This window comes from Astatotilapia calliptera, chromosome 19, assembly GCF_900246225.1.
Source record: "Astatotilapia calliptera chromosome 19, fAstCal1.2, whole genome shotgun sequence".
NCBI lineage: Eukaryota > Metazoa > Chordata > Actinopteri > Cichliformes > Cichlidae > Astatotilapia > Astatotilapia calliptera.
Genome location: NC_039320.1, coordinates 19,734,398 through 19,757,193, shown reverse-complemented (window position 1 = coordinate 19,757,193; position 22,796 = coordinate 19,734,398). Strand labels below are relative to the sequence as shown.

Here is a 22,796-nt window from a genome sequence, read left to right as displayed (position 1 = left end):
CAGCTTTCTCCTTCTATTCAAGGTTAATTTTTGTTCTTTTATGTTTAAGATGAGCTAATGCGACTGCAAGTCTCCAGATATAGGTGTGAGTGATGGATCATTACACTCAATACAAGTGTAAAATGAACACACTTCTAACTTTATCTTACAGGTGTGCATTTTAAATAATGCATTTCAAAGAGAAATATGTTTGTGTATCTATTGTGTTTATGCACCTCTCCAGCAGTGGTGTGTGAGTTGATGGAGATCTTGCAGGAACCTCCTCCATGGCAGTAGACAGTAGTGCTCATCTCCTGCCTCAGCAGCAGGGCGGCGATCTCCTCCTGAGAGGGAACAAACTCACGAGTTTTGGTCTTCTTCAGGGATTCTCCAATGAAGGTGGCATACCGCTCAATCTCCGCGCCTGGATAACGCTCACGTATCCTGAGTTACAAATACACAAATATACACAACACATTTACACGCATGCATTTTATGGATGCTTTGCGAGGGAAATGCTATCCCTAATGCAGACGCTCACCTCTTGAGGTGGAAGCGGAGGTATCTGAGGATGGCTCGACTGGGTAGGAAGGTGCAGCTCATGCAGGTGAGCAGATGCCAGTGTGCACGATTGGCTGGACTGTTAGGCTGAGGCACATGATTGGTCTGCTTGATCACCTGGCAATAAACCTGTGGGGAAAAGATTTTTATCAGAGTGTAAACAGCTGGAAAACTGAAAGAATATTCTATGGGAAATAAAATATTCAAGTTTTATTCTGAAAGTAAATATACAAAAGTACCTCATCCCTGAGAGGGCGCAGGTCCTGACAGGTCTGCAGGATGCCCTGAATGATGGGCACCGTGTCTGCCAGTGTCTCCATCTCCTGTAGTGAGTTGAAAACTCGCACAGCCTCATCCTGCAGACTGGCGTAACCCTGCTGCCTTTGTACTGCACGGAGAAAAAAACACGTAGGTAATCAATTAGGCTAAAGATGAGAACAGTAACATCAAGAAAGATTACATTAAAGGATGACTGTTGTGCCAATGTCAGCATTTTAAAGTGTTAAACATGTTGTCTGCATGTTCTCCCTGTGGCTGCCCGTGCAGGTTCCCTTCTGAAGCTCCTGTTTGTGGAAACCAATTGTTATCACAGTCCAGAGAAATGCTTGTTAAATTTAATGACAACTCTAAACTAGCTCTGGCTGTGGATCTGTGAGCTTGTCCTTGTCTAGCTCTATGTTAGTCCTGTGATCCGCTGGCGACCCCTCCTGGGTATACCCAGTTTTTCACCCTATGACAGAACTTTTACTCCATTTTACACTTTTTTGAGTGGGTTTTTTTGGCCTCTTTAATTTCCTATGAAACAGGAAGTTGGGAGCGTAAGAGGTTTCTCTATTTCACTCACAGCTGGTGACCTCTCCGTAAGGGAGGGGCAGTAGAGGCGCATGCAGAGGATGCTGTGTGTATCTGAGGATGGGGTTCCTCCTGTACATCTGCTCCACTATTTCTGGGTTCACACTATTTTCCTGAGAAGACACAATGGTGTAAAAAAAATCATCTTAAAGACACACATCTTCTGATGAATTTGAATTTACTCTGTCTATGTGAGCGTCTTACCTTGATGTCTCTGATGAGCTGCAGAGTTGGTGTTTCTATTGGGGTCTTGCTGTCTATGACTCCCTGTATAGCAGCTGTCCACCTCATGGCTTCATTCAGCATCTTAGTATAAAGACGGTAGGAATGCTTCCTCCCGTACACGATGATGTTCCAGTAGCCTGTAAAAAACAGAGGGTGGGTTAAATCCAATAAAATTATTTCTACTAACATCGTGATTAAGTTTTATGAGAGTTGTGCAATAAATCCTTTTAATCTAATTCAATAAAACCAGGGTACTGGTACATTTATCAAGTCTATAATTGTAAACTGAGACACCGGCATATATCCCTAACCTCGTAAGTATAATCCCTGATTAAATGTGCCCTTCTTTCCCGTTCCTTTCATTTCTCTCTGCTCACCTGTCTCCCTGTGCACTCGTTCATCCGGCTGAATGACAGAACAGAGGGAGTTAAGGACCAGAGTTCCCATCTTGGAGGAGTTTTTCTCTGAGCTCTTGTAGTAATCCAGGGAGTTGTGGGTTAAAACAAACCAGCGCTTCTTCAGCTTAAGGGAGGTGCTCTTGGCATTTGTCTTCATCTCCTTTTGGAGCCACCCTGAAGATGGAGAGGAGAGGGGAGGAAGGCAACAAGAGGAAAAAGAATGTAGAAAATATTGTGATACCTAAACCTTTACGTTGAAGATAGACTGTTTTAAAAATGACAGTATGGTGTTTTTAGCGAAAATTAAATACAGATAATGCGTATAGTTCTAACATCTATAAATGGCCCAATATTTTCTTGCTTAAAATATTCCCAAAAGTAAAAAAAAAAAAAGTAATAAAATATAGAAAGCACAGAGTTGCATCTATAAGTTTGAAAATATCCAAAACCCTCACCTCTGACAAGGAACTCCTGTCCATCTATCCTGGCATCTCCTTTGGGTTTCTGCAGCAGACTGATCCAGTGATGCATCTCCTCTGGTGTGTCGCTGTTGCAGTGGATCACACGATTGGCCGTAATGATGACGAAAGAGTTTGGCCTGAAAACATGAACTATGAGGGTAAGTAGCAGCCAGGTGTTGCTAACAAAATGCACTTGACCAATTGATGATCAGCAAGCGTGACCACCTCAATATAGTGAGAAATTCTGCCAGGTTTCTCATATGGACCATTCAGGTATTGACATCATGCCACAGAGGAAAAATATCAGCATTTATCTCAGAGATAGAACTGTTGCTGCCAGTCAGTCTGAGTAGGCAAACATTGATTTCCAAACAATTTGGAAACCATGGTGCTACAGTGAGAAAGATTTCAAGTGGAAAACATTCAAGACCGATGCCAGTCTTCCCGCGAGCGACTTCATCTCAAGCTCAGATAAAGCAATGTGCACATAAACTGCAAAAATTAACACTCTACAGACCTCAGTTATCATGCTAAATGTTAAATTTCATGACAGCACAATTAGAAGAAGACTGAACAAGCCTCTTTCTTTCTAAAAAGAACATAACAGTATGGCTTAGGTTTCCACAGTTACATCTGAACACACAACAAGAACAAAGTCCTTTGGACAGATGAGACTAAAGTGGAGTGTTTGTAGATAATGCACAGTGGCACGCTCGGTGAAAACCAATCACAGCAAATCAGGAGAAACACCTCATAATAACTGTCAAGCTTGGTTTTGGAGGGGTGATGATTTGGGTTTGTTTTGCAGCCACATGGTGCAAAACAAGCACCTGTGGCTGCATTGCATTTCTTTAGTGCTGATCTTGGCACTAAAGTAAGTCTCAGGTCTTGTATAAAGTTGCTCGTCATTCTTTTCTACTAAGTTCTTCATTCATACTCCAACCAGAGAGAGAATTTCTTCTTCTTCTGCATATGAGGAGAACATCAGCTTCTTTTCTAGCTGATCAAACTTACCGATCAGGGTTGTCTGATGCACAAACGGAGTCAATCAATCCCACATCAAGAGTTCCCTGAATGAGAAAGGAGAGCATTGTTCAAACTGAACTATTTGTCTTAATAAACCAATCCAACTCGTGACTGTTCACAACCTTATCTGTATCGTTTTCGATAAGAAAACCATTAAAACAATAATCACCTACAACCAATTACAAGCTATCGAACATGCACATTTTGTGGGAAGAATATTTTCAGATCAGAGGAATTTACTGATTCGTGTTTTTAAAAGACTGACCACAGCATTTTTGGGGTTGGCCTGTTCATGGGACATCTCCAGCAGCTGCTCGGGAGTGCACACTCGCACCTTACTGAGCACGTTGAACCACCCACTGCACAGACGAAGAGGATGCCATCATGTTAAAGCTATGAAATCAGACAGGGATAGGTGCTTGTTTTTATTATTAGCAGTCTATGGTCAAGTCTACGTCATACCTCGCATCCTCAGGCGACTCTGCGAACACTTGGTATGTCCTCTCATCGGTCACAATGTTCAGAGCGTTCTCCTTTTCATGGTTATCCACAATCTCCCTATGAAGTCATAAAAAGGACACTCGTTTGAGAAATTCAGGTTCTGTCTGGACCAGTGGACCAGAAATCAAGAGGAAATTTCCATTGATCCAGCGAGAAGCTGAAGAACATGCCCGAGCTGCATACAACACATTTTAAATCAGTAAATTTCCATTATGATCTGGTCTGCTTGAAACATGTTTCTGTATTTGCTTGTGATTTTCTGTTTGTTTTTTCTTGAGTTTTGCTAGCCACACAACTCTAGACAAATAGTGAAGAAAACTTTGTGTGATTTTCTGGTGGTGGGGTTTGTCAGAAATCTTACTTGGCTGCTCGGATGTCGATGGTTCCCTTGAGTTTCTCCTCACTGTCGTTGTCGTAGTACATTAGCTTACTGTCCCTCAGAACAAACCAGCGCATCTTCCAATTCCTGCAGAGAAATAAGACACCATGAGCACTCTTCATAAGCTTAATATTGCCCTCTCAACCTTTCTATTTAACAAGATCACAACTACATCTCTTTCCCCAAAAAGAAAACCACCAACTTTTACTCTGAACACATACTTTTCCTAAATCAATTACCAACTAATTGAAGAACCACTAAAAGCTTAATACATTGGCTTTAATGTATTGTAGTGAACTCCTGCAGGGGGTTTAATCCCTATAGTTACACAAATACTCAACGGCATTCAGAACTACAGACAAATTAACCCATTCATGCGGATTCAATAAATCTGTGACTTTTAAGCTATTTACATTTAAATAAATCAAGCTAACAAACACTGTGGTGTTACATGAAGCTGTCATACTGTATTATACTTCACCTTTTATAGAATTATGAGGAAATATGAAACATTCAGTTACATTTTAAGATCTTCTGCTTGGCAGTGTGGTAGGATCTCACAGACCCATCTTGTTGACATTTTCTGAACAGCTTTGTAAAAATCATCACATCATCAGATGGCGCTGAGCTGTAATAGTGCTTTTATTTGCAAAGCATGCAGGCTTCGCTCAGTAATAACTACAACAACCTCCGTGACAGAGTGGACAGTCCTCCTCCTTTCTTGTAGAGCCAGCCTGACTTCAGAGACTCTTGTTTGGACCGGAACCACATGAAGGTCTCGTCCTTTAACACGCACCAGCGCCTCCTCCATGGGATCATGAGACCAGCTGAGGGAGCACAATTGGGAGACATAGTCAATTAAAAAAAAGGTCTAGTGGATAGGATTTGGTGCCCACACTGAAAGAGCAGAGCTATGATTATCTGCTATATTTAATAATGCAAGTGCTATAGAAATAGATCAGAAACACCAGCTCTACAAAGAAAAACATCTATACCCTTCATGTATAGGTAGCCGTGGAAATATGGTGGCCCATTTCCATTGAGCAAAGTCACCCTGCCATTTGTCACTTCTTCATCAGTGTCCATCATGCCATCATGTTCATCATCACTGTCCGCATACTGCAACATGACACAAGAACGTTAGTGACCTGCTTATGCTTTTAATAATAATTACTTTTATTCCATAATGAGATAGCACGCTAACAGTTTATTACAATGAGTTAAAATGCACTGTATACTCTAGCTGCTCATACATATCTGCGTGCACGCTTGTGAGGATGCGTGTAAGTGTGTGTCCTCACAGAGTCAGAGCTGCCTCTGTAGGACTCGATGCTGGCGTTGGTGCAGGTCGACTTCCTGGGGTGTTCCTCGTCCGCCACAGTCGCGCTCCCTCGGTTGCTTCCCGACACGGAGCTGTCGTCTCCGGCGGTGACTGACCCCTCTTCCTCTTCTTGGTCGTAATCTGATTCTGTGTCGGCCGGCATGCTGTAGATCGGCTCCTCGCCATCTACGAGGCTCTCCACCATGCTCACTTTCCTTTCTGGCTCTTTCTTCTCCTCCTCTCCTGGTGGAGGCGGTGGTGGAGGCACAGTGGTGCCATCTCCGGGTGGAGGGAGGGGAGGTGGAGGAGGAATTCCACCCGCAAGCATGCTGTCTGATGGAAGGGGGGGCGGAGGAGGTGGTACAGGGGGCACTGTTCCCTCTGCAAAGGCAGGTGGTGGAGGAGGGAGTTGGGCAAATATTTCCTGATCCACAGGAGCATTTGTCTCAGCAGGGGGAGGGAAGTCAGGCAAGGGGATACACTCCTCCTCAGCATGAAAGCCTTCGTCTACATCCTCTTCTTTGGATGCTCCTCTGGTGGTGCTGGCACCTTTTGGAGCTTTCACCTCTGCAGCGGGCTTAGCCCCGACTGCTCCCAGTGAGGGATCAACGCCTCCAAAGTTCAGGAGGTCGATGAGCTCCGTGGCCTTGCGCGATGCCTCCTTTTTCATCCGCTTGAGCTCAGCGTCCCGGCGCAGCTGCAGCTCCTGCTTGGACGACTCACAGAGCTGCGACACTTCATCCTCCCTCTTCTTCTGCAAGCGCTCAATCTCTCTCTCGAGCTGCAGGATCTCCTCCATTTGGCGAGTTTCATCCTAAAGAGCAGACGAAAGGGTTAAAACACTCCCATTAATGCCAGTGAAGATGCTTCTGAAGGCTTTACCTTTGCATCTGCTCCCTCCGCTTCCTCCGTCTCCCCTTCGCCCAGCGTTTTCTCCTTCTCCTCTTCCTCCTTCGTCTTTTGCTCTTCTTCCTCCTTCTTCTTCTCCCCTCTCAGTTTTCGAACGTGAGCACGCGCCACCTGACCTCGTCGGTGTTTCTGCAGCACCACCGCTGCCTTGCGCTGCTTCACAAACCGTTTGCGTTGGATGTGCCTTCGTAAGTGTTTCTGGAGGGTGACGACGCTGGCACGTGCACGTTTGAAGTGCTTCCTGTGGATCGAATAACACAAAATTCAAAGCAACAAACATAACTGGTCCCAAAAACATGACTTCACGTCACAAGATTCTTACTTAGCAGAAAAAGTGAGTAGGTGGGCTCGGATTATCATGGCAGCTTGGCGGCGGACTTCATCTCTGTCTTTCTCTAAACGCTGCTCCAAAGACTCCTTCATGAACACCTGCAAAACAAAGAGGTGACAACAGTTTATAGCCAGCCTGTTAAACAACCTTGATATGAGACACTGTACAAAACTTTGCCATTTTAGATCTCCAAAAGGTAAAAAAAAAACCTCACCTTAGTCTTGCCTAACTGCCACTCCTTCTTGGTCTTATCATATTTGGTCAGAAGGTCTGTGGTTCTCTTCTTATCATCTCCTGCTGTCGGCACCTTTTCTTTCAGAATGATCTTATAACTGCCATAAAAATGTAACGTTAAAGAAAAGAATTGATACTTTTAAAAAACAAATCACAGATATAGAAAAATATGTAAGAATGTAGATTTAGAGATCTTTACCGAGAGAAGAAATCTTTGAATGTTCTGCGAACTGGGAAGCCAGCACGACGGATCTTCACGGTCTCCAACATCCCAGAATACCTCAGCTGATTCAGCACGACCTCCGGGTCAAACACATTTGGAGTCTGAAAGGATGATACAAAGGATTTAACACGTAACCTTGATATAGTACAGAATAATACTGTCAGATAGTGATATTAACATGAATATGTGAGTAGATAAAGACATTGGATAGAAAAAACAGACCTTTTCCATGTTGGGCTTAATGCAGCGAATGAAGAAAGGATTGGAAACACTCAGAGTGGCCATAAGAGCGTGAAGAGAGTCCTAAAGAGATTAAGAAAACAATAAATGCCGATACATCGCCATAACAATCATAACTACCATTCCAAAAAACCCCAAAAACATTTTCTTTAATGCGTTTTAATTATTCTCTCAGTTCAAGACCCTTAGTTAACAGTTAGCACCAACATCATATCACTCACCCTGAACTGGGAGCTCACTGTAGGTTTACGCCGGGCTGTTCCCATCTTCTCCTCATTGTTCCTGCTGCCGACCTTTTCAAACAAGTCGTAGATGAAGTCCAGTCTATGAATCGACAGAAATACAAAGGATGAAACACACGCATCTGCTAACTCATGTTAGAAAACGTATTACAGGGTACATTGGGATAACAACAAGGAAACTGGCAGAGCTGGAAAAAATAAACAAAAAATCCACCACAGTGTGTTTGGATGGTCAGTTTCAAAGCTCATTAGAAGCTTTTAGAAACACTTTTTTCATATTTTCAGAAACTAATATCCATTATTTTGGTTATTGTTTGGACTTCAGCCCAATAATTCATATCAGCTTAAAACAAGGCAAACAAAACATGGATTTACCTTTAAAACCCTTCTTTCTTTGAATGACTGGTTAATTAGACCTCTGAGTCCTAATTAACCATCATATCTGCAGATATTACCTGCTGTCCTTGAGCATGTTCAGGATGTCATCTCTGAATGTGTCTCTGTTCTTCTCCAGGATTCCTCTGACATCATAGAGGACCTGTCGGAAACAGATATTATAAACTACACTGACTTTACAACACAATGATGGCGTGCAGCAGGTCCGTTCTGAATAAAACTCACCTCTCCAGCATAATGTTTGATACCAAACTGATGATCAGCAAGTCTGGGCTTGACATAGTAAGGGTTTGTCTGCAAAAACAGAAGCATGGCATTTAACATAAGCTCAGCATTTAGTGAATTACGCATAGAGGTCATTAGGAGATGTGTAAATAACTCACAGAGTGTCGGCTGTGCAACTTCTCCAGCAGAGTGAAGTCTGTTCCTTTGGGGAATCGGCTCTCTTCATTCACTAGTGCCAACAAGCCCAGTTTCTAGGACAGAGAAGGAGGGGGGAGGGGTAAAGTGGTGTTATTGCATCAGTATTATGAAATCAGCACCACTTTCTAAGACATCGGCCCCACAAATTATTAGATTTCCAAAAACAGATCTGAAGGAGGCACCCAAGCTGGTCTTTAGTAATGGTGAAGTACTGGAGTTTTTATTTCAATTCCCTTCAACGGACTGAGAAAAGATCATGCACTCAAAAACTAACATCTTCATTACATTTATGCTATGAGTTATAGCAAATGTATTTTTTACCTTCTCTATGAGGTCAAGACACTCGGCATTGTCCATCCAATCAATTGCTTCCCACTGAACACCTTCCCTGTGGAGAGCACAACAAAATATTTATGCAAGGAAAAAGAAAAAGGTCATATTTAAATTTACTCTTCCATTCCCTTTTCCTTAAACACTTTAAAGTCCGCTTCACAATCCGAATGTCTTTAGGTTCCATATTCACGTCCGTACCGGTTGTACTCCAGCTGCTCCAGAGAGAAGATGTGCTTGTTGAAGTACTCCTGAAGCTTCTCATTGGCATAATTGATGTTAAACTGTTCAAACCGGTTGACCTACAGGCACAGAGGCAGGGATTGACTTACAGACATGTCATGGTTCTGTGTCGTGAAACAAGCTCAACTTTGTCTGGATCATCTGGATCAGTGAATCTAAAAATGGCGATCCTGCATAACGGCAATCACAAAGCTGGTTATCGTGTGGCTCAGCTAACTCTGGGTTCATGAATCCAGCTAGTAGCACGTTTCCAAAGTATTCCAGTTTTGCCAGAAAAAAGAGAAAATGCTTATTCAAGTTCTTCTTTTATTTTAAGTGTCCTAATTCTGGCTCTTTGCTGTATCATTATGAACAAGTAATGCATTTGCTAATCTGTTAGAAGTTAACCAAGCAGAAAGGAACCCTATACCCTCTTCTGTGGTTTCCTCTGCCTTAAAAACTCCACCATTAGACTGCCATTTAGTCTCATTCAACCGCTGTTTAATATGTTTGTTTATATGGGGGGTTTTTTGTGTCCACTAATCAGATGGCAGATCCGGTCCTGCTTTGGTCCTATCGAGCTTTCCTGCTTCTGCAGCTTTCCCTAATTTGGCTTTCCTTCTGTCCTCTCCTTGGCTTGGCTCAGATCATCTCAGTGCTCTCCTGCAGTCAGTACTCAACCTGCCAGCTCCATATTATTTCCCGTCTGCCTCTCTGCCTTTTTATCCCCCTGATCTAAAGAGACTCAAAAAATACTTTTGTAAATTCTTAAGTTTTGTTAATAAATTATTCTCTGTTACACCTGGCCTCTAATTTCTGTTTTTCGTATAGCTCTTTCTTTTATAGAAAAGAAAAACCTTATTAGTAAGCTTTTTCATTTGTCTTTGTCAGAATCCTGTACGAATGATAACTCAGTGTTTCAGTGAAGTGATTAGTCAGTAGTAAGAAACTCATTAATCTTGCTTAGTAACAGGATGAGTAGCAGCTGGCAGCTTAGGAAGCGGAGGAGAAAATTCATGACCTCAAAATCAAAAATATGCCAAACAGAGGGAAGGTCAAAGCCCTCACCTCAAAGTTCTCAAAGCCAAAGATGTCAAGGATGCCGATGGATTTGAAGTTTTCCTTCCCCTTAATCTTCTGATTAATCTTGAGGATGATCCAGGAGAAACACTGGGAGTATAACGCCATGGCGACAGAGTCCCGGGAATCAATAGCCTGCAGCAATGAGGGGGAAACCCAAGGGAGGAATGAAATGAGTAATGTGACTATGTCAGGAAGAGGCAGAAATCAAACATGGAGGGGTAAATTAAAGTGTGTTTATATGCATGTGTGTATAGGGACCTGCTCAATAGTAAGTGGGGAACAGATTTCCTCTCCTCTGAGGATTATGGAGCGCTGAGTCATGACTTCAGACAGCTGGAAGGCATCCAGCCCCAACAGCTCACTGGCATTGGTAACCACTGGAAACATGGACAAAGACATGTTAAACATCTGGAACGTTTTCTATGTCTACCTCGATTTTTATATCATCTAACTCACTTTCTATGAGCACTTCTCTGACCTTGCTTGGTGGTGATCTGAGCTCCTCCTGCAGTCATGAACTCAATGTTGCCAAGTTGTAAGACTCCCGACAGCAGCTTAAACATGTCTCTGATCTCCTCCTCCGTGAACTCCAAGACCTTTAGCGCCTCCTGTGCAAAGACGAGCACGGGGAAAGAGATTGTGAGCACTTTCTCAGAGCCAAAGGTTCATTGATAACATTCACATCCCAGAAAAAGGTTTGATAAATGGAGGGGAAAAGATCTTTATTTCTCTGAGGCTAACCTGCTCTGCTCTTAAGACAACAATATGTCAGTGTTCAACAAAAAAGATTAACAGTTTTATGGCTGTGAGGACATCAAACTTTACAATCTAAGGCCACCAATCCTCCCTGCTATCATCCTGTTAGCGTTGGAATCTCTCTGCTACTTTTGTAACTGGATAAAAAAAACAATAGATAACAATAGAGAACTGTTCTTACAGACCTCAGTACATCTACTTGAAGAACTGAAGACAAAATCAATACTGACCATAACACTGTTAAACAGCTCTTTGTCATTTAGACTCTTGTCCTTAAGACATCCTGATTGGCTGAGGTAGTGGTAAGATTCAGCGGGATCCTCCAGGAAGTAGAGGCCTGCAAGAGCAAATGTATAATGTGAGCAAACGATATGTATTCACAGGTAAAAGTTAATGATTAATAATGTTTGTCCATCAATATTTATTCTTCTCTATTATAACTGAAATCAAACTATTTTTACAATAACTTCTCACATGAAGCCAAAAGTGTAAATTGGATCATTGAAAAATAATAAAAATAATAAAAGCTCGCTGTTTATATTTACGCTCGCACAGCTTCTTACTTTTTTGCTCTTTACTAGCTCCTGCCAGCAGAGCGTAGAAGATGTGGTAGTTTCGCTCTCCGGGGTTTTGTCGTACCACGCGGTTCTACAGAAAAATCAGGGTAGCAAAGTTTCCATGAACATTTTATTGTGATTGACAATGTAAGACTGACACGTGACTCCTAATAAATTTGATACGAGGAGGTCGAGACATCCTTACCTTTTCAAGTAAATCTGACAGGAAGTGAGTCAAAGAAATTCATCATTCATATAATTCACCTTCTAAGAATCAGAAACATACATTTCTACCACAACTTTTTATGCGTGTATGCAAAAACAAGCACCCGTTCAATCATACACAGGTGTAAATTTCATGCAGTTAGATGTATTGTGCTTTAAAGCAAGGATACAATCTATGACGCAGCCTCCTTGGATGTTGCCGCTCTCAGAGAAGTGAAGTTGGATGAACTTCCCAAAGCGACTGGAGTTGTTGTTGTAAACAGTCTTAGCATTACCAAAAGCTTCCATGATGGGACTGAAAAGGGGGAAAAATTATTTTTACAGTATTTTTTTTTTACCATATGTTTTCCAGAAAAAACTTCAACAAATTCGACATTTTAAGGAGAACATAATATCCATATGAGCTCAAACCGTGCTCACTTAGCACTCGCACAGTTGTAATCCTGACACTTGGATTTAAATGATATGAAATTTCAGTTACACAAAACATTATTCTTTGAGAACTTAACACCCTGTTAGAGATGTAAATAAAAGGCTTTAAAGTCTCAAGTAAAATGAGCTGGTAAAATCCCAAAGAAAAGGCAAAGGCCATAAGCAGGCCTTGAATGGCTGCCATCTTTACCATGTAAGCTGTTAATCTGATATATAAAATGTGTAAAACACACACTCCTAATCCCGTCCTTTTACTACTTACACAAGTAGTCATTACAGAAACTTAGACTTCATCATATTTTCTGGCGTTAGTGATTATTTCTTCACCACAGCCTAGCAGGTAGCACGCTCCATGGAAAAGATGCTAACCCACTGACTTGTTTCTTGGCATTTCCTGAAGCTTGTCATGTTTACTTCACTGATTCGCATACCTGCTCTGTACGATGGCTTGCTCCACACGCGTGCTTTTCTCTGAGGGAGGAGTTCCGGCTGAGTTCTGGCTCATCACTGACAGAAACTGCAACAGCAGTTTGGTGCTTTCAGTCTTCCCTGCTCCTGATTCCCCACTGGAGTACACATACACACAAAGACACACATAGCCCAATTAAATCCTACACACAATGACCTTCACCGACATTCCCGTATCTTGAACCTCTCCGGTTATCTAATTGGTGTTGCAGGTTGATAGACCTCAGAGATATTCAGCCTATCGTAATCAGGCTGAGCACAAGTGAAAGCATGATGGGATGGTGGACACTAGAACCAGATCAGGCCACTTAATCATGCGAACCAATAACCCTACTTTAATTTGGAAGAGGAAATTGTATTTATTTTCAAAACAAAGGGAGACACGGTCATGATCACAATCTATTTGTTCTCTAGCTTGGTCTTGAATATTGCTCTGTCTCGCATTTCCAATCAACCACTGACATCAATATGTCTGGGATGCAAACCACTTCCACTTCCTTAAGCCTTTACCTTGATTTTTCATTAGGTCTAATAGCTGTCAGTGTTTCACTATCTATGCACAGGCTTCAACTACAAACAGGCATAGGAACAGCAGGATTTTCTGGGAATAAGCATACTAGAAATAGTAGACTAGAAAGACAAGATTTAGGAAACAAAGTCATGTTTTGATAGCTTAGTAGAGAAAGATAGAGGGATAGATGGGTAAAGAATTCCCTGAATGTCCTCCATCATTACCTGATGAGGATGCACTGGCTGTCGTGGCGTTTCCAGATGCAGCGGTAGCATTCATTGGCTACAGCAAAAATGTGTGGAGGGAGTTCCCCCAGATGGTGCTTGGAGTACAAGTCCACCCTCTCTAGGTCATACAGACCAGGGATCTGCTTGTATGGGTTGACAGCTGCCAGGATGCTGCCGATGTTAGTCTGAAAACAGCGAAGGAGAGACATTTCAGGTTCAGTGTCTGTATCATCTTTCCTTTCTTTTTATTATTTGATTATATTTGGTCCACGTTTATCCACTTTCTATATTCATATGACCTTATTGGCACATTTAGTGGACTATCCACATATAAAATAGTGCTAAAGGACACAGATACACATGAGTGCATGAGAGCGCAGTAATACAGAAAGCAGACTCACACAAGAGAAATTATTTTGATCATCTTAAGGTAAATCCGTATATGGACAATATTTCATCATCTAGATTAGGCAGTCTAGATAATCTAGCTGTCTGGTAATCTTCCAGGTTTCCAGACTTTTGAAAATTTCTGTGCATCAGCATAAAAGTGATCAAAATGTAAAGACTGCAATGCATACTGATCCCACAGTTTGGAGGAGAGGGCATTCATGTGTAAGGATGCCTGGGTTAGTGATCAAAAAGAAACTTTTATGCGTTTTATTTCCTATCTGCATTGTAAAACGCGCATGTATTCAAACCACAAGGCCATCAAATCAAGTGATGTTGCAGATTTTAAACTGCACTATCGCACCATAAAGTCATTCATATGGTTATTTTTTTGCAATGAGAATGATATATGCTGTGAAATGGTGAGCAGGGATATGATGCTTCTACAGTTAGTGGGCTTAAATATCAACATATGAAACAAAGCAGATAAATTTATTTCGTAAGAAGAAAAAATAGAATAAATCCTGCCAATGGCGTGAGACGATTTAGGTTCCTCTTGCTGCAGAATCACTAAATGACCACCTGATTTAATAAAACATGAAAGTTTTAGACAGTTTCAATAAGGAGCAATTTTCAGTCCTCCTAAAGAGCTAAAGTTGGCCTGTCCTAACCACTGACAATTTCATTTCATAGCACTCACTTCTCTCTCCGTCTTTTTCACTTACAGACGGGGAGGCCTGATGAGTGGATTTGTGTCTCTTTCTAAAAGCCTCACTCGTGTAAGCAAAGGAGAAGGAGGTGTGTGATAATATAAACACACATAATGGCCCTGCACAGACATAGACATAGACACACATGGCTCGCTGAATGCACTCACATAGATGCAATCCTTCTGGTAGCGTTGGTAAAGGTTGTGCATGATAGCGGCTTCGTGCAGCTCCGCCAGTGCTGACATGTCCTCCACCCCATCGATGCTTGACTGGTGCATAGCGTACACTCGCTCCCTGGTGACCTCGGCCTGCTGCAAGTAAAACACCTGTATACAAGGAGACGTAAAGATCATCACCCAGTTTTTGACTTCATACTTTGGCATGAAATAATATAATAATATTCACAAGTGTTGTGAAATAGCAATCTAACAGCAATGCAAAGCAGCATATGTGCTGATTGTGCAACACTGACAGTCACTTGGAGACAACAAATGTGGATAAATCGAGACTCGTGAGACCAGGTAACGTTGAATCTGTGTGAATTTCAGCCTCAGTTTCCCATTCTTAGTTGACAGGAGTGGCAACCAGTGTGGTCTTCTGCTGCTGAAGCCTTGACGTCTTACAGTTTGACATGTTATGAGTCCAGAGCTGCTTTTCTGCCTAGGTTATTTGTGCTATTCAGCCGTTATTAAGGGAATTCCTTTTAGTAGTTTTTTTGTTGCTATTGCTGTTTTTGTAAGTTTCTTGAGTCTAAAGGTTTCTAGGCCAGTTTAATTATATTTTACCTTTTTTTGTTATTGTTGTTTTTGAGCTAACATAACCTGTCACTGGTGTAAAATAGGTTCATATTCACTGTAATGAAATTAGAGTAAATGTAGTCCCCAAAACTAGAAATATTCCTTTAAAGGCTTTTGTTTGTAATTTAAAAGGAAATATTCTAATAAATAACACAGACCAAAACTGAATAACTGGCTAATCAATGTTTCTGACACAAACAAATACATGAAAGACTCCAGCATTCCAACGTCTCTCCATTTTTAGCATTACAGGCTAATTGTGATGCAACATGATGAAAATCCACATGGTGAGAATACAGAGCCTCACGGCTCCCTTCAGACCCCCCATCTCATCTATGTCATCCATTGCCATGGCAACTAGAGAATTAGGGGACAAAACGGGTGGAGAAGCCGGCTGTGGGAGGGGAGGAGAAAGAAGCGAGAGAGGAACACCGTGAGGACAGAAGCAGAGAAGATGAGAGAGGGCAATGGATCTGATCTGGAAGGACATGACAAGTGAATGCAGCTCAGTGTGTATTCAGGTCAGGCACATGGATGCTGCTGCCACAATTCCCATCCGTCTTCCTCACACACGGTGCACAGACGCACACAGGCTGTCATTCTACTTCAGCGTAAAGGTCGCTCATTCACTCCAGCGAAATCAGCCCGGCCAAGAATAGAAACCACGGCCTTTACGATACTGGGTCGTTAATATGTCATCTCAGTCTCACAGCCAGCCTCCACCCTGAGTGAGCTTGCTGCTGTAACAGATGTGGTGGAAGTCTGTTGAAAGCGGCAGAAGGGTGAGCTGTAGGCATTCCGACATCCTGTTCTTAAATAAATCTATTTCACTCCAGTGACGCTGCCTTGCACTGCACAGAGCTGTTGCGTGCCGACGACTCTCTCAGGGCAAAAGAAATCATCCCATGCCAACTGTTTGTTGCATGTGGCTGACAAAAGAAACCTGTGTGCAATATGCTGCCGTGTTTCCACTTTTCTCTCTCTGAAATGCCAAAACATCAGTTAAAGTATCGCAATGCTAATGAAGTCGGTAACATTTCTGCACTCACTGAGCTGTAAATGAAATGACCCAATTGTACCTCACCCTCCATTATAGAAGGCATGACTCATGTATGATGACACGTGCAGCTAACAGCTCTGCATCTTTACTGTGACCCCATCCATTTAAAAGGCCCTGTGTTCTAAATTGGATCAATTTAATGTTACGTGCTGTAGAATGCTTTATGCATGGAAAAGACTGCCTGAGTGTTGACCCTCTTGCTGCATGAAGCTGATGAAGAGGATTGTGACCAGATAACGTAGTATAACTTACTAATATTTTATAATTTAAGAACTCAGCGTCATTTACTTTCTTGCTGAGAGTTACATGAGAAGATGGAAAACATCTATGATATATTTATCTGAATGTCTGAGTTATTAGTCTTCACTTCACTGCTTTGATTTTGGGACCCACTGCTCTTTCTTCCCTATTCACACTTTGCACTGCTAAAGAATCTCTAAAGCTTCATTTTATGCTACCTGCTCACGACCAAACAGACCAAAAAAGGTAGCAACCAGCTGCTAATCATAGTGGAGCATTTAAGAGCTAAAAAGCCAGACATTTAAAAGCTCATCGGAGACCAGGGATGAATATTGAACTTAAATCCACCCTGTGAATGAATGATGATGTTGATCCATATCTGACCGTATCTGTTTTCTCTTGGTTTAATTAATGCTACGTCCTGCTATTTTCAACCTTTGAAGCTGATCTATGTGTGAGTGTGGTTGTGCTATCATCACTGCCTGATGTGTGAGTTAGACACACGCTTGTCTACGAAATGAGATGGACCATCGTGCTTGTTTGTCATGATGTGGACAGCTGTGCACATCCATATTGCAGATATTACAGGCAGACCTTTTTTTAAAAATAGAAAGATGAAAATACTCTTGAAAGATCTCCACTCCATAAAGCTTTTCTTTCCACTTTTTTCCATTACTTTCTCATCCTATTAAATCATGATCTCCCACTGTTTTTTTTCTGAAGTTCTCCATGTCTTCATGTCTTAAACATCACTTCTGTCTCTCTCATCTCTCTTTCTCTTTGTATGTCACCCGTCTTTTATCCCTCCCCCATCATTTCTCGTGTCTCTGTTCCTTCGATCTCGCCTCTCTTATCGTTCCACTCTTCATTAATTTACCTCCTTCTCTTCTATCTGCCCCACACTGCATTTTTCCTTTCCTTTTTCCTCTCCTCTGTATTGCTGTTCTCGTCGTCAATACTGTTTTCCTTCAGCTTGTTTTTTATACTTCAAGTCTTTCCAGTATACTTTGCTATCTATCTGTGTATGTGTATCCCTCACAGTGAATCACTTAATGCCTAAATGGCTCAATCTGAGACCCCCGTCTGTAATTGAAGGCACACCGAGAGCCTTTTCAATCAGAAAGTCAAGCACGCCTGTGCAATCCAGAGTAAATTACAGTGGAAGGGAAGCTAAGACTTCACACACACACAACACTAAGAAAAAAAACACACCAGGTCAACAGAGAAGAAACACAAATGGATGCCTGCATGTTGTATTTACATAGCTATATTTGCATAACTTATCTTCATAACTCTGACCAACAGGAATATCCAGCAGTAGTCTTGAAATGTATTAAAATAATCTTTGATTTTGCTCTTCTGGATTTTGAATATTTCTATAAATTCTAACAACTTCCTCATACAAGTCTAACATTCCTGTATAACAGGTTAGCGGGATAGCACTAAAAAACATAGACATGCATTCAAACTGTAACACCTGTGACATCACTCCTGCTCTTTTATTTATTTTTCAGCAGCTGCTGTGACATTATTTTAACATTTCACTGTGCGTCATTGAGATAGCTGACCTATTCTCTACACTGGCTGAGTTTTATCTGTAAATGTGCAGAATTACGTCAAACTGAAGTGAAGGAGTTTACTGATTGTACTGTTTACCCTAAGGACACTTATATCCATATAATATTGGAAAAAGAAGCTCTACAATAGGAAAATCAGTGAGTTAAACTCATGCACCTAATCTCCTTTTAGGTTTTTTTTTTTATTTGAGCATACTCTCTTCCACAAACTGCAACTTGTATATAAATGGTAACCTATTTTTTATATTTGTTCAGACTGGTTGTTTTATATCTATATTTAATTTGTATGGAGCTGAAAGAATAAACTGCCTACAGGGTTGAAAGAATATTCAAACGAGCCACAATCACATCCTCATAACATACAAGAGAAAATGGCAAACAAATGGCAAACTACCATTAAAGGGGGGAGGGGATTGCTAAAATGTATATTTGAAGAATTTCTTAACACAATAACTAAACAAATAAATTCCTGGGATACTTTTCTGCAACATATAACTGGTTATGAAGCCAAAAAAACCCCCAGCATTTAAAGCAGATATTCACAAGTAATTCAGGGAGATGAGATGCTTCAAATTTGGAAAGTGTGTCAGTAACTGAAGTAACCTGCAGCTGAAGTGAGAGAGGGGGAAAAGAATTTTGCAGATGTCTCTGTTTTCTTTCATTGCCCTCCAATAGGTTTTAACACACATTCTCTACATGGAGCCTATCTGCACATTAACCCACAAAGAAAATAGGTACGAACACACTCAAACTGTGCTGTGATGCAGATGCAGATGTACGCACGATAAATCTGACTACCCAGAGAGTCTAAAATGGGATAGTTCATATTCAATAATTCATCATCCAGAACAGGAGCAGAAGAACAGCGAGAGGAAAATACAGAGATAGGCTGAAGTAGAAGTAGAGGATGGTTAACTAACTCTTATCTGTCTTCACTAAGACAGGAGTGGGAGATCATACTCGGCGAGAAGGTGGTCAGAAAATCCCACCACAAAATTTGAAAAATTGTTTTAGTCCATCTCTGAGTACTCTCTGACTTCACAACACCTAACATTCAGGCCTACACTCTGCTGAAGACGCCAGACTTAAAATTGTGATTCACAAAGATAGTTATCTGATAAAACTACTTTCCTAAAGTGGCTGAGTAGTATTGTTTTTAGAAAACTTGCACCAAATTCATTGCAAAGAAAGCCTATTGGGATGATCTCAGACTGAAAATGACAAAACAGGTTAGTATGATTCACTTTTTCAGAACACTTCTTCCCTTTTATCATTTTCTTTGCCATGTAAAGACATTTTTAAGCTCACACACATATACATGCAGTGCTTCGAGTCTTTCTGTAAAACTCTCTGATGTCTGAAGCTGCTTTGCATGATTGAGGAGGAGAGCCGGAGGAGACGAGCCTCTTCATCTGACTTCACATATTAGCTGCAACCACAGCGAGGAGATAAAGATGGAGAGACAGAGAGGAAGAGAGCTGTGAGCACAGTGACCTACATATTCTGTAGACCTCTATTCGCCAGTGCAGATTTAGTATCACATAGTTCCGTACAGCACCTGCAGGTCTCCTCACTGACCTTGGATCTGAAGTGTCAGCTCTAAATGAGTGCAGTTGGGATGAGCAGGTCTTTAGTGTAATCTGATCACTGAAATCAAAGTACACTGTGGGCAACGGCAGCCAGCAGTGCTTAGCAGTGCTCGTTTGCTAAAAACTATCAAGCCTGCAGAATATGAAGAAGGATTTTTAAAACATTTATCAGCATTCCTGACTACAGACAACATTGATTTGCTTGGGTATGAGTCAAGACAGTATTGGGTGTAATGCATTACATTATAATGACTGGTTTTGCTTTCACACTACTGTAAACATTTTGCATTTTTAAGGAACACGTTACTGGACTTAATTCAGTAACTGCATTACATTGTTACTTGCTTTACAAAGGTTCTTCAGTTATCTGCACAGCAGGTGGATAACAAGCTTTTTTCTTTCTGTGCTATAGTCAGCTTTATTGTAGTAAAGCAACTATATCAGGAACAGCCACATTATGCTGCTAGCAGAACTTCAGTTCTTTGCAAGCCCCTGCAAAGACAGCATGTTAACACAAAACTAAACAGGAACACAGAGTGATGATGAAGCTGAGTGAAAGCCGACCACAGCTCAGCAGCCAGAAGTTCAACAGGTAACAAAAGCAGAGATAATCAGTCAGGCTTGGAACCTTCGTTTCTTCCTGCTCATGCTGCTAAAGTGGAATCACAGTGGAAGTCTCAATGTGCTGGTTTTCAGCGTTGTTTTGTGATGTCGGTTTTGTGTTCATACATAAAAACTAAAAGAAAGATCACATAAGTGAGATTTGTAACAAGGATTTGTGTCGGTGTATAGGACTGTAGGGTAAGGTTTTACGTTAAATGTTTTTCAGGTTATTTTATGTAGTAATGAGAAAATAAGGTAATGAGAAATGTAATTTTCTCCTGCAAGTAATTAAATAATGTACTGCATTACTTTTTAAGGAAAAATAGGATTTGAGTTTGAAGAGGAAACACTAAAATTGTGTGAAGCATGTGATTGTAATTTGTGAACCACCCTCACAAACTAGGGAAACTACGGAGCAGCGGTGCTAACATTAGCATCAGTATGCTAACATGGCTTCAATAATAATTTGCCTTGATCGCCATCTGAACAGTTTTGCAACTGGCATCAAACATAAAACAGAGCCAACACCCATGGAGATGATTATTTTACTAGGTGACTATTATAAAATCCAAATAAACTTGATGAATAAATTTGCCCTGTCTTAAAACATTACTTTATTCCACAGAGCCAGAATTAGCACTGAATATGTGTTCTAATCAACTGGACTGACTAAAATTGGACTAAAAATCCTCCTTTAAAAATTAGCACTCACACTACCCTATAGGGGGTCTCCGCCTTGCATTAATAAAGAACACTGCAGTGCCTGGAAAGGTGTGAATAGATGAAATGCAAGTGAGTAAGACAGATACTTTAGCAAAATGTGTGTGCGTTCATCCGTATTTTTGTGTGAAATTATGTTAATCTCATTATGTTATACAGAGCAAGTGTGTAACTACGGGGATCCTCAGAGGGTTAGAAATGTGAAACTGAGTAGAGGAAGTGGGTCAGGAGATCACAACAACACTAGCTTTCTTCCGTGGCGAATCGGCCCAAACATTTCTGAACTTTTCATTAGGCACATTTGACCGAGTACGAGGGAGGAGTAGTTGTGCGTAGTAGTGCATGTGTGCGTGTGTGTTTCTAAGTATGCAATTGTTGTGTGTGTGGACAAGGAGTGCTGCATCCCTGCAGCATGTTCTGTGCTCGCGTGAGCTCTCGCTGCAGCTTTCACGCTAGCTACTGAAATCCAGGTCACACAGCACACACAGTCCATAAATCATCGCAAACGTAACCTGAGTGTGCGTGCATGTGTGTGTGTGCTATATAAGTGTATGGCAAAGGTGCCCGGTGGAGGCAGAAAATGTAACATCCCCCACTAAAGAATATATAGATAGGAGCCCTTTAATCATATCAAACACAAACTAACAGGATATTCAGAATGCCAATGGGAGCTCTTTGAAATCAATTGCAACTAGTTAAAGTGCTCTATTTGCTGTATGTTTTATCTACCCATTTTTTAAATTACCCAGTTTCCCCAAAGGTTCATTCATTTTTTGCCTTATGTAGCCTAACGTTATCAAGTTCTCTACCAAGAAAACTATTCAGACTTAAAGGAAAAGGTGGATGTTTTTATCAGTGCATTTGGATTGGCTTAGCTCTAACCCTCAGTCATGGTCATAAGTTTGTCATGAGGTGAGAGATGGGATGATACTGCAAATTCAAGAAACTCAAATGAGTTTTCAGGAATAGTTCTCCAGTCTTCTTGAAGGTCTATTCAAAGCCCTTTTAATGTTAAAATGACTGATTCGTATACTCCCGGTGTGCTCAACACATTCACCCAATCACACCAGCACTGTCTTCTAAGTTTCTTGGTGCTAGCTAACAATTCCTAATTGATACACATTCATACTCCAATGAACGCATCAGAGAGCAATTTGGGGTTAGTATCTTGCCCGAGGATACTTGGCATGCAGACTGGAGGAGCCAGGGATTGAACCACCAACCTTGCAATGAGTAGATGACCTGCTCTACTGCCTGAGCTACAGCCATCCCGCCTTTCATTCTGTTTTCTTTCAAGATGATCCGAGACTCCTTCAATAATTTTGAGGCAAAGGTTCAGGGGAGGCCAAACCATGACTAATATTGCTTCAAGTTTTTTGTCCCTTTTGGAACCACATTGGTGGAGTTAAAACACTATTTTATGTGTTTTAAACTGTGTTGTCTTTGGTCTACATAGATTCAACTAAAGAAATAAGAACAAATGATTTGTTTTGTGACAGGCTGCTAATAACAAAGTGCTCAAATATACGGTTTAAAACTGGAGAACTATTGCTCTAGACCACTCTACAAATTTACAACAGTCTGGCTCTTTGAAATTGGAA

The 22,796-nt window shown here is 41.3% G+C and overlaps 1 protein-coding gene across 4 annotated transcripts in view; it reads right to left on the bottom strand.

Annotated features, from left to right (window-relative positions):
* Positions 1–22,796, bottom strand: part of myo10l1 (myosin X, like 1) — a 47,714-nt gene that overhangs the window by 7,474 nt on the left and 17,444 nt on the right. The window contains exons 3-37 of one of the 4 annotated variants that reach the window (XM_026151790.1): positions 14,777–14,935; positions 13,510–13,697; positions 12,738–12,872; positions 12,045–12,169; positions 11,855–11,868; positions 11,656–11,740; positions 11,323–11,429; positions 10,815–10,944; positions 10,595–10,713; positions 10,322–10,468; positions 9,233–9,333; positions 9,023–9,089; positions 8,662–8,754; positions 8,504–8,572; positions 8,338–8,420; positions 7,862–7,964; positions 7,623–7,703; positions 7,377–7,501; positions 7,158–7,275; positions 6,935–7,041; positions 6,586–6,853; positions 5,636–6,517; positions 5,378–5,501; positions 5,068–5,209; positions 4,365–4,469; positions 3,965–4,060; positions 3,768–3,861; positions 3,491–3,546; positions 2,471–2,613; positions 1,995–2,189; positions 1,597–1,754; positions 1,385–1,505; positions 780–928; positions 521–669; positions 216–423 (exon numbers count right to left, since the gene is read on the bottom strand). In XM_026151790.1, the coding sequence (XP_026007575.1) occupies positions 216–423; positions 521–669; positions 780–928; positions 1,385–1,505; positions 1,597–1,754; positions 1,995–2,189; positions 2,471–2,613; positions 3,491–3,546; positions 3,768–3,861; positions 3,965–4,060; positions 4,365–4,469; positions 5,068–5,209; positions 5,378–5,501; positions 5,636–6,517; positions 6,586–6,853; positions 6,935–7,041; positions 7,158–7,275; positions 7,377–7,501; positions 7,623–7,703; positions 7,862–7,964; positions 8,338–8,420; positions 8,504–8,572; positions 8,662–8,754; positions 9,023–9,089; positions 9,233–9,333; positions 10,322–10,468; positions 10,595–10,713; positions 10,815–10,944; positions 11,323–11,429; positions 11,656–11,740; positions 11,855–11,868; positions 12,045–12,169; positions 12,738–12,872; positions 13,510–13,697; positions 14,777–14,935 (5,046 nt within the window). The remainder of the gene's footprint in view (positions 1–215; positions 424–520; positions 670–779; positions 929–1,384; positions 1,506–1,596; positions 1,755–1,994; positions 2,190–2,470; positions 2,614–3,490; positions 3,547–3,767; positions 3,862–3,964; positions 4,061–4,364; positions 4,470–5,067; positions 5,210–5,377; positions 5,502–5,635; positions 6,518–6,585; positions 6,854–6,934; positions 7,042–7,157; positions 7,276–7,376; positions 7,502–7,622; positions 7,704–7,861; positions 7,965–8,337; positions 8,421–8,503; positions 8,573–8,661; positions 8,755–9,022; positions 9,090–9,232; positions 9,334–10,321; positions 10,469–10,594; positions 10,714–10,814; positions 10,945–11,322; positions 11,430–11,655; positions 11,741–11,854; positions 11,869–12,044; positions 12,170–12,737; positions 12,873–13,509; positions 13,698–14,776; positions 14,936–22,796) is intronic. The other 3 variants (XM_026151791.1, XM_026151792.1, XM_026151793.1) reach the window with 3 other exon arrangements.